At 55.2% G+C, this 13,282-nt stretch overlaps 1 protein-coding gene across 1 annotated transcript in view; it reads left to right on the top strand.

Moving 5' to 3' along the window:
• Inf2 (inverted formin, FH2 and WH2 domain containing) overlaps nt 1-10,712 on the top strand; it is a 26,853-nt gene extending 16,141 nt beyond the window's left edge. The window contains exons 9-23 of the mRNA XM_031357746.1: nt 6-273; nt 764-909; nt 1,534-1,595; nt 1,997-2,099; nt 2,272-2,357; nt 2,774-2,874; nt 3,650-3,720; nt 3,797-3,904; nt 4,192-4,262; nt 5,005-5,125; nt 5,470-5,634; nt 5,812-5,914; nt 6,082-6,243; nt 6,811-7,440; nt 10,052-10,712. Of these exons, the coding sequence (XP_031213606.1) occupies nt 6-273; nt 764-909; nt 1,534-1,595; nt 1,997-2,099; nt 2,272-2,357; nt 2,774-2,874; nt 3,650-3,720; nt 3,797-3,904; nt 4,192-4,262; nt 5,005-5,125; nt 5,470-5,634; nt 5,812-5,914; nt 6,082-6,243; nt 6,811-7,440; nt 10,052-10,080 (2,226 nt within the window). The 3' untranslated portion in view covers nt 10,081-10,712. The remainder of the gene's footprint in view (nt 1-5; nt 274-763; nt 910-1,533; nt 1,596-1,996; nt 2,100-2,271; nt 2,358-2,773; nt 2,875-3,649; nt 3,721-3,796; nt 3,905-4,191; nt 4,263-5,004; nt 5,126-5,469; nt 5,635-5,811; nt 5,915-6,081; nt 6,244-6,810; nt 7,441-10,051) is intronic.
• Nucleotides 10,713-13,282: the final 2,570 nt, after the last annotated feature.

Genomic DNA, 13,282 nt, shown 5'->3' on the forward strand with positions numbered 1-13,282 from the left:
CCCAGCCCCCGCCCCCACCCCCACTCCCTGGCATGTGCCCAGTTCCTCCCCCTCCCCCACTACCCAGAGCAGGTCAGATCCCTCCACCTCCGCCTCCTCCCCTGCCTGGTTTCTCCGTCCCCTCCATGACGGGTGGTGTGGAGGAGATCATCTTGGCCCAGGTCGACCACAGCTTGGGCTCGGCCTGGGTCCCCAGTCACCGCAGAGTAAATCCACCCACATTGCGAATGAAGAAGCTGAACTGGCAGAAGCTGCCGTCCAATGTGGCCCGAGGTGAGCCCCTCCCTGTTCCAGCCCAGCCTCTGAAGAGGGTAGGTGCATACTGGTCACTCTTCCTATGAGTGTCCACCGTTCATACACCTACCTTTACTTAACCAAGGCAGCCAGGCCCCTGTCAGGGCTTAGTTCCTATGTGTCTTGCATGGGACTAAAGGCTACCTTAGAGGATATAGTCTCATCTGGTACATAGCCCTGTGGGTCATAGGTGTCTGCTGCTATAGGCCTTGCCCTGCCCTCTCTAAGGTTCTCTGTCTGCACAGTGGCCTAGGTATCAGGTGCTGAAGGTGAGCCAGGGAGAAACCTGGTCACCTACCAGCATAGACGTGTGTGCCCACGTGCATGTACACAGCCTGGCCATAGCTTGGAGGATAGATGATACATTAAGCACAGGCTGGGCAGCGTCCTGTTCAGTCCTCAGAGGCCTCCGGACCCCCAGGGCCACATTAAGCATGAGTTTCAGCAGAGTGCCCTGCCCCTCCCTCAGAGCGCAACTCCATGTGGGCCACACTGAGCAGCCCCTGCAAAGCTGCAGTGGAACCTGACTTCTCCAGCATTGAGCAGCTCTTCTCCTTCCCCACGGCTAAGCCCAAGGAGCCCTCTGCTGCCCCCGCCAGGAAGGAACCCAAAGAAGTAAGACTAATGACAGGACCTGTGAGAGAAAGAGAGAGAGAGAGAGAGAAAGAAAGAGAGAGAGAGAGAGAGAGAGAGCGCACGCGTGTCTCTGTGTGTGTGTGTATATATGTGTGTGTCTGTCTCTGTGTCTGTCTGTGTGTGTGTGTGTGCGCGTCTGTGTGTGTGTGTGCGTCTTTGTTGTCTATGTGTCTGTGTGTGTGTGCATGTCTGTGTGTGTGTGCGTCTCTGTGTGTGTGTCTGTGTCTGTGTGTGTGCGTCTCTATGTGTGTGGTGTGTGTGTGTCTGTGTGTGTGTGGTATGTGTGTCTGTGTCTCTGTCTGTGTGTGTGTCTCTGTCTATGTGTCTGTGTGTGTCTATGTGTGTGTGTATGTGTGTGCACACTTCTGTCTGTGTGTCTGTGTGTATGTCTGTGTGTATGTGTGTGCGCGTCTCTGTCTATGTGTCTGTGTGTGTCTATGTGTGTGTGTATGTGTGCGTGCATGTCTCTGTCTGTGTGTCTGTGTGTGTGCGTCTCTGTCTATGTGTCTGTGTGTGTGTCTGTGTGTGTGTCTGTGTGTTTGTGTGTGTGTCTGTGACATCCTCTGCCCACCCTCCAGATACCAGCTAAAGGGGGGTTTCTAGGTCACTTTTCTGGACTCCAAGAAGAGCCTAAACCTCAACATCTTCCTGAAGCAATTTAAATGGTGAGTGAGGGACATAGTGTTGCCGCTAAACTCAGCCCCAGCAGAGCATCCAGCTCTGCCCGGCATCCCAGCCCTGCCCAGCAGTGCCCTCTGCAGGCTGGCCAGGTCCATGCATGCTCCGTCCCCAGAGCACGAGGCTGTGGTTGACTACCGCAGACTCTTATCTAAGATTCCTACATGCCAGGGTACAAGTGATACCCAGAAAAATCACTGATAGACTCCTAGGCTATAGACAAGCTGTGGCCAAGTCAAGGGAAGACAGTCCTGCCTCCCACTTCCCAGACCCTTATCTAAGAGCCCCTCCAGTAGCTCGTCGGGTGCCCCTCAGCCACCCCCATGCTAAGTGTGGCAGGGGAAAGGGAAATTTCATGTTTCTTGACCCCTGCCCTCACCCTCTCCAGTTCCAATGAAGAAGTCACCAGCATGATCCAGGCCGGAGACACAAGCAAGTTTGATGTGGAGGTTCTCAAACAGCTCCTAAAGCTCCTTCCAGAGAAGCACGAGGTGAGGGGTCGGGGGGCCCAGATGAACCCAAGGAAGCAGGGGAGCAGAGACCTGACCTACCTCACCCAGTGGAGACCCAAGGCAGGGAGCCACGTGGAGCTTCATGAGGAGCTGAAGGTAGGCAGATACTGGTCGGGCAGACAACTGGTTCCTACATGTGGCCCTCCTACAGATCGAGAACCTACGGGCGTTCACTGAGGAGCGAGCCAAATTGGCCAATGCTGACCAGTTCTACATTCTCCTCCTGGACATCCCCTGGTGAGCAGAGCAGCCCTGGGGTCCTGCTTAAACTGTGAGGAAGGAAAGGTGGAGAGAGTAGGGCAAGAGCCAAGCTTGGGTGAGGGAGAATGGGTCAGGAAGGCAGCTGTCTCTAGAACAGAGTCCCTAGGGCTCTGGGAATGAGTCATCTAGTCTGCCATCTACGTGTTGCTCCTGTTCCTCTTCCTAACTTAAAGAGCAGAGGTGAGGCCTCTCACGTCCTGAGGCCAGTCTTCCTGAGCAGCTCCAGGCATCCTGGACCTGGCTTCTGTCCTGGTGATAGGCCTAGGAATGTATATGTTCTCAGCCAGGGCCATGGGGATTCTCCCTCAGCCCACCCACCAAGGGCAGGGCGAGTTCCCAGTGGCAAGCTTGGTGGAACCTCCAGGCCCTATCCCCCTACTGTGCTGTACCAGCTACCAGATGCGGGTGGAGTGCATGATGCTGTGTGAAGGAACAGCCATCGTACTGGACATGGTGCGGCCCAAGGCCCAGCTGGTGCTCACCGCCTGCGAGAGTGAGTGGCTCTCAGAAGCCTATGGGGCTGGGGTGGGAAAGACCTTCCATGTGTGTCAGCCCCTGCTGGAGCCATGTCACACGGAGAGCTAGTGAGGTGCCGACTTTGCCACCAAAACCCATGGTTACCTCTGCTGCTACCACACACACACACACACACACACACACACACACACACACACACACACACGGTCCTGTACACTCACTTATTGCACACTTGAGTGAGGACACATGCTCTATACCCCCACAGGCACATCATGCAGGCGTATATACCCATATACACACACTCACACACACAGTTACAAGGGTGTACATACACTGACAAGTATACACCCGCCTTCTGTGAGCAAAGAGTAGCAGAAACCTGCTTGACCACAGACTAGGGACACAGATGGGCTCGCTTCTCTCACAAACACAGGATGCTACATCCCTGCTCCCATCTCAACCGCTGAGTTGGGAGGGTCCTCCCTGCCACTCGTAGGACAGGGTCCTGAGAACTTGGGGGGTGCCCCAGATTGGAAGAAGCTCCTGTAGCATTCTAGAGTCCTCACCCAAAGTACATGGTAATGGCCGTCCACCTGCTGGAGCTGAGGGACCAGCACCCGTGAACACTGCAGAAAGTATTTCCAGCGTCCCTACACCTTGTCGACGGTGAAGGAGTCTGTAACCTCATATAGCCCCTGCCTTGTTTCCTTTCTGGTGCTGGGATGGGCCTGGGGTACCCCGGGGCACCTGGAGGCTTCGGGCCCTCCTTCAACCCTGCTCGTCCATCGCAGGCCTGCTCACCAGCCAGAGGCTGCCAGTCTTCTGTCAGCTGATCCTCAAAATTGGGAATTTCCTCAACTATGTAAGTCAGAGCTGCCCCGCGGCCCGCCTCCCACCACACCCTGAGAGTCAGGGGTCTCACTCCCTGTCCCTCACAGGGCAGCCACACAGGAGACGCAGATGGTTTCAAGATTAGCACTTTGCTGAAGCTCACAGAGACCAAATCCCAACAGAGTCGTGTGACGCTGCTGCACCATGTCCTGGAGGTGACCTCTGGGGAACCTGTCGGGTGGGATGCAGTGCCCCCTGTGGCTACCTCTACTCTGTCCTCAGGCCTGTTATTCTTGAGACTGAGCCACAACACTGCCCATCCCTGGCAGGCCTTAGCTACCACCCCCGACCCCCCATACATACCGGGACAGGTTCAAGGCATGATTCAGAGGCTCCGGGAGGGTCAGAGGACTAGTGGGGGGGTCTACTCATAATGGTGCACGATGATATTCTGCACAGGCTCAGGACCAATGGGGATCTTACTGGGCACACTGTGTTACAGGAAGTGGAGAAGAGCCACCCGGACCTCCTACAGCTGTCACGGGACCTGGAGCCACCCTCTCAAGCTGCAGGGTGGGTGCTCCTGCCAGTCCAATGCCTTAGCAACTCAGGCCCTAACCTCTGATTCCAGCCTCCTCAACAGCAGGGCCTGGCAACAGCTAAAGTATAGCCCTGTGCCTCAGGACCACCCCAAAGATGCTGACTTTCACTGTGGGACAGGACTGTGTCAGCTATAGCTGTGTGACTTAGATCAGAACGTGAAGTCTAGAAGGAATGGGGTGACAGTTCAACCTAGCCTCTCTACAACACGAACGTTCCTCACAGTATAAGCTAGGTCACACCAGCTCACGATGCCGATGAGCAAGCCGAGGCTCAGGAGTGGTGCTGTCTTGAGTCTTATCACCCAGCAAGCAGGCGAACACCACCAGCTGCAAAGTTCCATGGCTTCAGGAACTTTGTGTTAGGCAGCTGCTGGGCCTTAGGGCTAATCGGGCAAGAATGGAAGTGGCCCAACAGCTTTGCTAAGACTCCCAGGTATGACCCGGGCCCTGTTCTACAGTGAAGGGCCAGTATCTTGACAGGACTGGCTGAGTTGAGTGTCACTAGAACAGGCACCTAAGCATACAGGGCCCCCTCAGGACTAACTGGCTCCTGGAACCTGCAATGTGAAAAGTGTGAGGGACTCAGGGCCCCTGGCGGGGGTGTGTGAAGAGACCTGCATAGTCTCAGGGACTGTGTGGTCAAGGGCCCGTTGTGACCGTTTGCCAGCTGATGCCTGATGATCTCACCCATCTTGCCTCTCGGCGCCTTTCAGAATCAACGTGGAGATCATCCACTCAGAGGCCAGTGCCAACCTGAAGAAGCTTCTAGAAGCAGAGCGGAAGGTGTCCACTTCAATCCCTGAGGTGCAGAAGCAGTATGCTGAGCGCCTCCAGGTAAGCTGGGCAGTGAGAGCCCTGTGGCTGGCGGAAGAGAACACTCCCAGTATGTTCCCTGGAGGAGCGCAGACCCTGGGATAGCCAGGGATGTGTGTGTACAACAGTAGGTGGCTGAGCAGCTCTGCTGGTGAACACAGGCCAAGCGAACCACGGCCTGAATCAGCAGAGCAGCTGCTCTGGCTCCTCTGTGGACTCCCTGGCCCTATGCTGAGACTCTCGGGTACAGCCAGCATGCCACAGACCCTGTTCTACATGGAGACCTCCGCCCAAGGGTCCTGTGCCTAGGGCCTCAACCAGCATTCTCTTACTCACTTGGTAGTGACTGAGATCTATGTCCCCAGGCCAGCATTGAGGCCTCTCGGGCACTGGACAAGGTGTTTGATGACATTGATCAAAAAAAGCTGGAGCTGGCTGAGTACCTGTGCGAAGACCCCCAGCAGCTGTCCCTAGAGGACACGTTCAGCACCATGAAGACCTTCCGAGACCTCTTCACCCGTGCCCTGAAGGTGTGTTGTGAGCCCAGGGGGAGTTAGACGATGTCTGAGACCAGAGTGGGGTTCCCAGACGAGCCAGGTGGAATTTGCCCTTTTGTTCCCAGCTGTGGCTAGGTACACCCTGTTTGTCCTTGTTATACCCACTGAGGGTCACTGGTTGGGTGACGAGGCTCATGTCTGTCTGAGCAGGAGAACAAGGACCGGAAGGAACAGATGGCAAAAGCTGAAAGGCGAAAACAGCAGCTGGCAGAAGAGGAGGCACGGAGGCCGAGGGACGAGGACGGGAAGCCTGGTGGGTCTCCGGGACAGGCGGGAACGGTTGCAAGCTTCAGGCCCCAGATGTGGATGCTCGCCTTCCTCTCCCAGGCCTTGCAGGGCTTCTCCAGCTCTTCTAGGGGTCCCTGGGTTGGCCTCCCGATCTCTGAGCTGCTCTCTAAGGTCTGTGGCTCTGCTCTGCAGTCAGGAAGGGGCCTGGGAAGCAAGAAGAGGTGTGTGTCATCGACGCCCTGCTGGCCGACATCAGGAAAGGCTTCCAGCTACGGAAGACAGCCAGGGGCCGGGGAGACACTGAAGCAAGTGGCAGAGTGGCCCCAGCAGATCCTCCAAAGGCCACAGAGCCTGGTGAGACCTGAGCCTGTGACCTTCTCCCTACTCCCTCCCACCACATCCGCACGTGTCTGCCTCCAGGAAGCCCTCAGGGACCTGAGGACCATCAGGGCCCCTTACACACACTGCTCTGGAGACGTTTAAGGGGTAGAGGGTGGGAGAGTGAAGACCCAGTTGGCACAACTCTGAAAATGGCCTCTGAGTGGACTGTGCCTCTCCTAAACATTGCCACCTTTGGGTGGCCAGGGGATGTGGGGTTTGGGGTCCACTGCTGGACACCCCTGAGTTCAGGGCACCTGAGATGTCAAGAAAGACAGGCAAACCTTAGGAAGGGCTTCAGTCCTGGGACTCTGGAAATGTGTGGTTTTTGTGGCCCATTCGTATCCTCCTGCCCTCCATGTGTGGCCGGACTGAAGATACTGCCTTCCTTTGGCCCATAAGAAACCATGTTGTGGGGCTCATGAGACCAAAGTTTACTGTGCTTAGGAAGGTTCAGGGGTGAGTTCAGGGGTGAGACCAGAATGCCTAAAATCCTGGTCCTTGCCCTTACGGACACATCCCTCTCTATCCCTCTATCCACAGCAACTGCCAGCAATCCTAGCCAGGGTACAGACCACCCTGCTTCAGAAGCAGGCTTGGACACCTCAGCAGCTGATGAGCCACAGGGCTGGGACCTTGTGGACGCTGTAACCCCCAGCCCCCAGTCCTCCAAGGAGGAAGGCGGTCCTCCAGCCCTGGAGAGGCGTTCCTCCTGGTATGTGGATGCCAGCGACTTCCTGGCCCCTGAAGATGCCCCGAATGCCCAGCCCTCTGAGGGGTTCTGGCCAGTGACTCTGGGAGATGGTCAAGCTCTGAAGCCCCTCGAGTTCTCTAACAATAAGCCTCCTGGAGTTGAGAGCTCACCCCAGGACACTCCGGATCCTGAAGCCTTGCGGGTTGTCCACCGAGCAGAGGCTGACAGCACCAGTGAGGGGCCAGAGGATGCTGCTGAGCGAGGACAGAGCACCCACCTCCCCCGCACAGGCCCCGGGGAGGATGAGGATGAAGAGGACACAGCTCCAGAATCTGCACTCGACACATCCCTGGACAGGTCCTTCTCTGAGGATGCAGTGACAGATTCCTCAGGGTCCGGCACCCTCCCCAGGGTCCAAGGCCGGGTCTCCAAGGGGACGAGCAAGCGAAGGAAGAAACGCCCCTCAAGGAACCAAGAAGGTAACTGGGAGGTGGGCATTGGTGAGCAAGACTGGGGGACAGCTGGGTCTGACCATGTGGTTGAAGCCGATTGTCCCACAACAGGGCCTGGGACCTCTCCCTGCTATCCTGCTGGTCCCTCCCTTACCCCTGCGGGTACTACAGACTCAACCAGCATCCAGGAGAGAGGGTGATTCAGTGGGGCACAGCACTTCACACAAGAGGGCAGCTTTGGGGGCCACCACCTGCATCACTCTCACCTGCAAATTCCTGCCTCCACACCCCTTCTGCTGGGAGTGGAGCAGGGTAACCCTTGGCTCTTGCTGCTGCAGGGTGGTCTGACATTAAGTTCCTGATTGCAGCTTCCCTTGTCACCATGCCCAAAGAGTCAGCTTTGGCCTGGTGGTTAGTTTCTGACCCTGACCAAGAAAGAGTGTTATAGCTAGCCTGGCTCCCCCAGATCTCACCACCGTAAGCTCAGGGCTGCCCCCTGTGATAAGCTGATGAGTGTGTTTCCTTTATTTGAAAGCAGAGTTTGCCCCTGATTCTGATGATATTAAGGCAAAAAGGCTGTGTGTGATCCAGTGAGGTATGTATACAGCCTGGCTTGTGTTGACTAACGATGACGGTGGGTTCCGGGGCCTCTGCCCGCTACCTGGCCCTCCTGAGCACTAACCTAGCTTGTCTCCAGCTCTCTTGGTATACCAGCAAACCCCTCCCTTGGCTCATGGTGGCGGTGCCTTTGCTGTGCTGCCTTGTTGGAGAAGGCCCAGCTGCCAAGCCTTGCCCACCCAGGGTCTTCTCCCTCCCAGCTGGACACAGCCTCAGAGCTGGACTCCAGATGGGCCTCCAAGGCATGGTAGATAGAGCCAAGCTAGGCTCCTTGTAGGCCCTTCTGGGCACAGTGCGGGATCCTGGGGGATGGCTGTTTCTTAGTCCTGCAGGACAGACTGAGGTTGTTCCTGTCCGTGTCTCAGCACTTCCCAGTAGGTCAGGATAATTGCAGCTTTTCTAATCCCAGCTCCCCAGGAGACACCTTCCCTCTGCACGGGCCAACCTTCCCAACACTACCCCAGCTTGCCTGTGGTCCTGGTCACCGTCAAACAGATGCCAGAAAGGACTGTATGGAAATGGGTGTGTCGAGTGCAAATGCTGCCACAGGCAAAGGCGCAGGGGCCTCCCCTCCCCATAGCCAGGAGCAGAATTGGATCCATGTAGATGCCAGGTTGTCTTAGTGTTTTAATGCTGTGAACAGACACCATGACCAAAGCAAGTCTTATAAAAAACAACATTTAATTGGGGCTGGCTTACAAGTTTAGAGATTCAGTCCATTATCATCCAGGCGGGAGCATGGCAGCATCCAAGCAGGCGTGGTGAAGGAGGAGCTGAGAGTTCTACATCTTCATCTGAAGGCTGCTATGAGGAGTCTCACTTCCAGGCAGCTAGGATAAGGATCTTAAGCCCACACCCACAGTGACACACCTACTCCAGCAAGGCCACACCTCCTCATAGTGCCACTCCCTGGGCCGAGCATATACAAACCATCACACGGGTCTTCCTCATGTGTGCCTTACTGGGCCCCACTCATGGCAGGACAGCCAGGGCCAGCATGGGGCCCAAGATGTTAAAGATACTCTTGGACCAGCTTGGGGCCCTGTTCTGTGGCCAGGCATCATGGATGGAGGAAGGCCTGGCTAGGACAAAAAAGTCTGACCCCATCGTGAACTGTGGGAGCCTAAACAAACCCCAAACACCACTGGCCACTGGGCTGAAGTCTCAGGATGAGGTCTGTTGGTGCCTTGTAGGCAGGAGCCACAGGGGGGCTCAGAGCATGAGTTTACCACCGATACTCTTGGCCCAGCCTGTGCAGTGGTCTTCTCTCACTTTTTCAGTGATATTGATCCTGTAGTTTGGACAGCCCCATTGGGCGATGTGTTTTGATAGAGCCTAGCTCCTGTATCCCTGGATCGGCAGCCTCTCCATGGCAAGCACCCCTGTTCTAGCTAACCAAGATATGCTCCACCCCTGCACTAGTTGGTTCAATTCCCCACTCCCTGCAGTGTCCTAATAACACATTGACAGCTAGCCTCTGCTCTGCTCCTTGTCTCCTGTCTTTTGGGCAAACTCTCAAACACAAGCCTCCAAGGGAGCCTGGAACCACACCCACCACTGGTGGAAAAGCAGGCTTTTTAGGCAGCTCAGATGTTGGGAGCAGGGTTCCTACAGGCTCAGGTGGTGGCAGTGTCAGTGTGTAGCTGCCAGCCCAGGGCCTTCCCTGGTCAGCACCCAGTCAGAGAGGAAGCAGGAAGGACCAAGGATGGCTCAGGACCCAGTGAGGCTGGTTGAGAGCAGACAGTGGGTATGGGTCTGTGAAAAGTAGGCCATTTGGAGCCCACTGAAGACAGTCCAACTCAAGGAATCACACCTGGCTGTGACAGCCTCCATGCAACAGCCTGCGGGAATCAACTTAGCTCCATCCACTCAGATGACTTCTGCAGCCCCAGAGAAGAATCCGGCACTGGAGTGGACTGGGATACACTCCAGGGCCTGGCAATGGCAGTGAGAGCCTTTATTGGGCACCTAGAGCTTTCTGACAAAGGCTGCTCCTAACATTATCATTTCCTTCCCACAGGCCTCAGGTCCAGGCCCAAAGTCAAGTGAGTGCCCTCATCAGCTCAGCACATCGGCAGGGGCTGGATGTGCTGCCTGGAGAGGCTCTTCAGGGCCAGGCTGGGACTGGGCCCCTGAGAAACCCAAACTCCGTGCCTTACCCAGCCAGGATCCTTGGGAGCCTTGGCCATTGATGCTAGGACCTGGCCTGGCCTCACCCTGGACCACCTGCACGCTCATAGCCTCACCATCTGCTTTTGCAAACCACTACCCACCCCCTATTGCATGCACCACAGGGGTCGACTGAAGTCTCTGTCTGGCTGTAGGGGGATGGGTGCGGACACCTTGCAATGGGCTGCAACACCTCCCACCCCCATGGTTCAGTTGATTTTTAGCTGAGTAATGTTTTCTGCATCTTTATTCTGCTCCGGCTGAGTTGGGGTTAGTGAGGGCCTGAGGGGATGCTTGTTGGAAGTGCTGTGGGTAGGACCTGGCAGGTAGGCCCTAGGGAACAAACATACAAAAAAAAAAAAGTTAATGTGCATAATGGGTGGTCACCAGATCTCTGCAGCCGTCTTCTTCTTTGGTGTCTGCCCCTGCTTAGCCCCTCTCGGGTGGGTGTGCACTGTTGAGTCTGCAGGCCAGCAGGGATTTTAACCAATAAAGAGCAACCTTGTCTGTCCTGAGTGTGGTATTTAGACCATTAGAATAGGTAGTAACAGTGGGAGGGGGATCTGGCTCCTCTTCCCTTCCCATGTGGGGCTGGGGTGACGGGACTTAGCAGAGCGAAGGGAGTGGGAGAAAGGCTGGTGGGAGTGTGGAGTAGAAAGATGGATGGGTGAGCCAGGGGAGGGGTGGTGACCTTGGTGGCCAAGGGCATCTACTCCTAGAGGTAGCAAAGGAGCAGGTGAGAGGAAGCCCAGAGGGCAGGACCTGGGCCCATGCATGCTGCTGCCCAGTCTGAGTGGTCTCTTGGATCTGCAGATGCATTCATCCCCGCTCACACCCGCAGCAGATAGGATGAAGCATGAGGACATGTACTGATGCTCTTCTTCAGCAGATTGTAGCCTGCCACTGGAAGAGGGTGAAGGGGGTGGTGAGCTGGATGGGGCACAGCGATACCAAATGGGAGCTCTCAGACACCTGAGTGGATACACGGGCTGCGTGGGTGTGAGGCCTGAAACCAGGTAGTGCCCTTGAACAACAGTGGGCAGGTGCAGGCCATGTTCCCAGAGACCCTTGGTAAAGGCAGGAGGGTCTTATACACCAGGCTCCTGCCAGTGGGGATCCCAGCCCAAGAGGGATATAGGGGCGTTGGGCAGGGAGGACATGTTGGGGCTCATGTTGCCATCCGTACTCAGGCACCTGCTGGCCTGGCCCAGCCCCCTGGAAGCTGCTGCCTGTCTGCCCCTCAGCCAGCAGCCAGGGCAGCGTCCCTAAATACTATCCAGGGACCCTGTTTCCAGACTCCCAGGAAGTCCAGTGTCTTAGTCTTAGGGTTTCTATTCCTGCACAAACATCATGACCAAGAAGCAAGTTGGGGAGGAAAGAGTTTATTCAACTTACATTTCCACATTGCTATTCATCACCAGAGGAAGTCAGGACTGAAACTCAGGCAGGTCAGGAAGCAGGAGCTGATGCAGAGGCCATGGAGGGATGTTCCTTACTGTCTGGCTTCCCCTGGCTTGCTCAGCTTGCTTTCTTATAGAACCCAGGACTACCAGCCCAGGGATGGCACCACCCACAATGAGTCTTCCCACCCTTGATGACTAATTGAGAAAATGCCTTACAACTGGATCTCATGGAGGCATTTCCTCAAGGGAGGCTCCTTTCTCTGTGATAACTCCAGCTTGTGTCAAGTTGACACACAGAACCAGCCAGTACATCCATTCACTCCTGGGCCTGGGATCAGTGCTGGCACTCTACTTCCTTCTAACCCCTGATAGTCGGCTTCAGCCTTCATTCTGTGTTTAAATACAGACTTGGCCACTCCCCAAGCATCTGCTGACCAAGCCCCGGGGAGGTGGTGGTGAGGAGATGGGAACTAAGACCAGATGGGGTGCCAGTGGCAAACAGCTCCCCAGTACCATGGTGCGATGGCTAATTTGCATTCTGCAAAACTCACCCCACACTTTGCAAACCTCTGCCAACTGAAAGGCCATGTGATGGTCAGCAGGCAGTTCAGCACACTGATTGCTCTTGCAGAGGACCCAGGTTGTATTCCCAGCACCCACATGGCAGATAACAGTCAACTATAGCTCCAATCCTAAGGAACCTGATGTCCTCTTCTGGCGTCTGTGAGCAAGAGGCTTGTACATGTTGCATAGACATGCATGCAGGCAAGATACTCATACACATGATTTTTGTTTTCAAACCCATCACCCAAGCCTTCCGTTACTCAAGAGTCCTTTTGTACTTGCGAGCATCTGCTGTTCTGGCCCTAGCCCTACCATCTGGCTTCCCTGGATCTGCCCGTTCCTAGCATGCCATATAAATAGGTATTGAACATGTTCCCTCCTGGGTCTGGCTGCTTCCAATTGTTCTTGAGATTCGTGGGGCAGTGCTTCACAGCTCATGGCAGAGTCACATTGTGTGACTGGAGGGTTGTGTTCCTTTTCTCCACTCAACAGCCTCTGTGTTGGGGGATTCCTTTTGAGGGTGTGTAAATGGTGCTAAGAACAGGATGTGCACAGTAGGCCTGGTGTGAACTATTTACATCTCTGCTGAACACACCTAACCTGGGCTGCAGGCTGGGTGTAACTTTAACCTTTTTTTTTTTTTTTTTTTTGGCTTTTCGAGACAGGGTTTCTCTGTGTTGCCCTGGCTGTCCTGGAACTCACTCTGTAGACCAGGCTGTAGAACTCAGAAATCTGCCTGCCTCTGCCTCCCAAGTGCTGGGACTAAAGGCATGCTCCACAACTGCCTGGTGTAACTCTAACTTTTTAAAAGACTTTTCCAAAGCTGCTGTCTTATTCCCACCAGGGATATTTTAAATTTTCATTAACTACTGGTGTGGGAGTGTGTTTGCCACGGTGTTCATGTGGGGATCATAGGATGGCTTCTGAGAATTGTTCTCTCCTACCATGTGGATCCAAGGGAAAGAATGGCAAGTGCCTTTACTATCCCGTCTTGCTGGCTCCTTGAGCTATTGCTTCTAAGCAGCTTAGCTCTGTCTTCTCACTCTGGAGTTCCCAGATATTAAAGTAAAACTGAGTTGTGAACCATTTGCTTCTGGGTAGAATGCCTACCCCAT

This window comes from Mastomys coucha, unplaced genomic scaffold (genome assembly GCF_008632895.1).
Source record: "Mastomys coucha isolate ucsf_1 unplaced genomic scaffold, UCSF_Mcou_1 pScaffold6, whole genome shotgun sequence".
Classification (NCBI taxonomy): domain Eukaryota; kingdom Metazoa; phylum Chordata; class Mammalia; order Rodentia; family Muridae; genus Mastomys; species Mastomys coucha.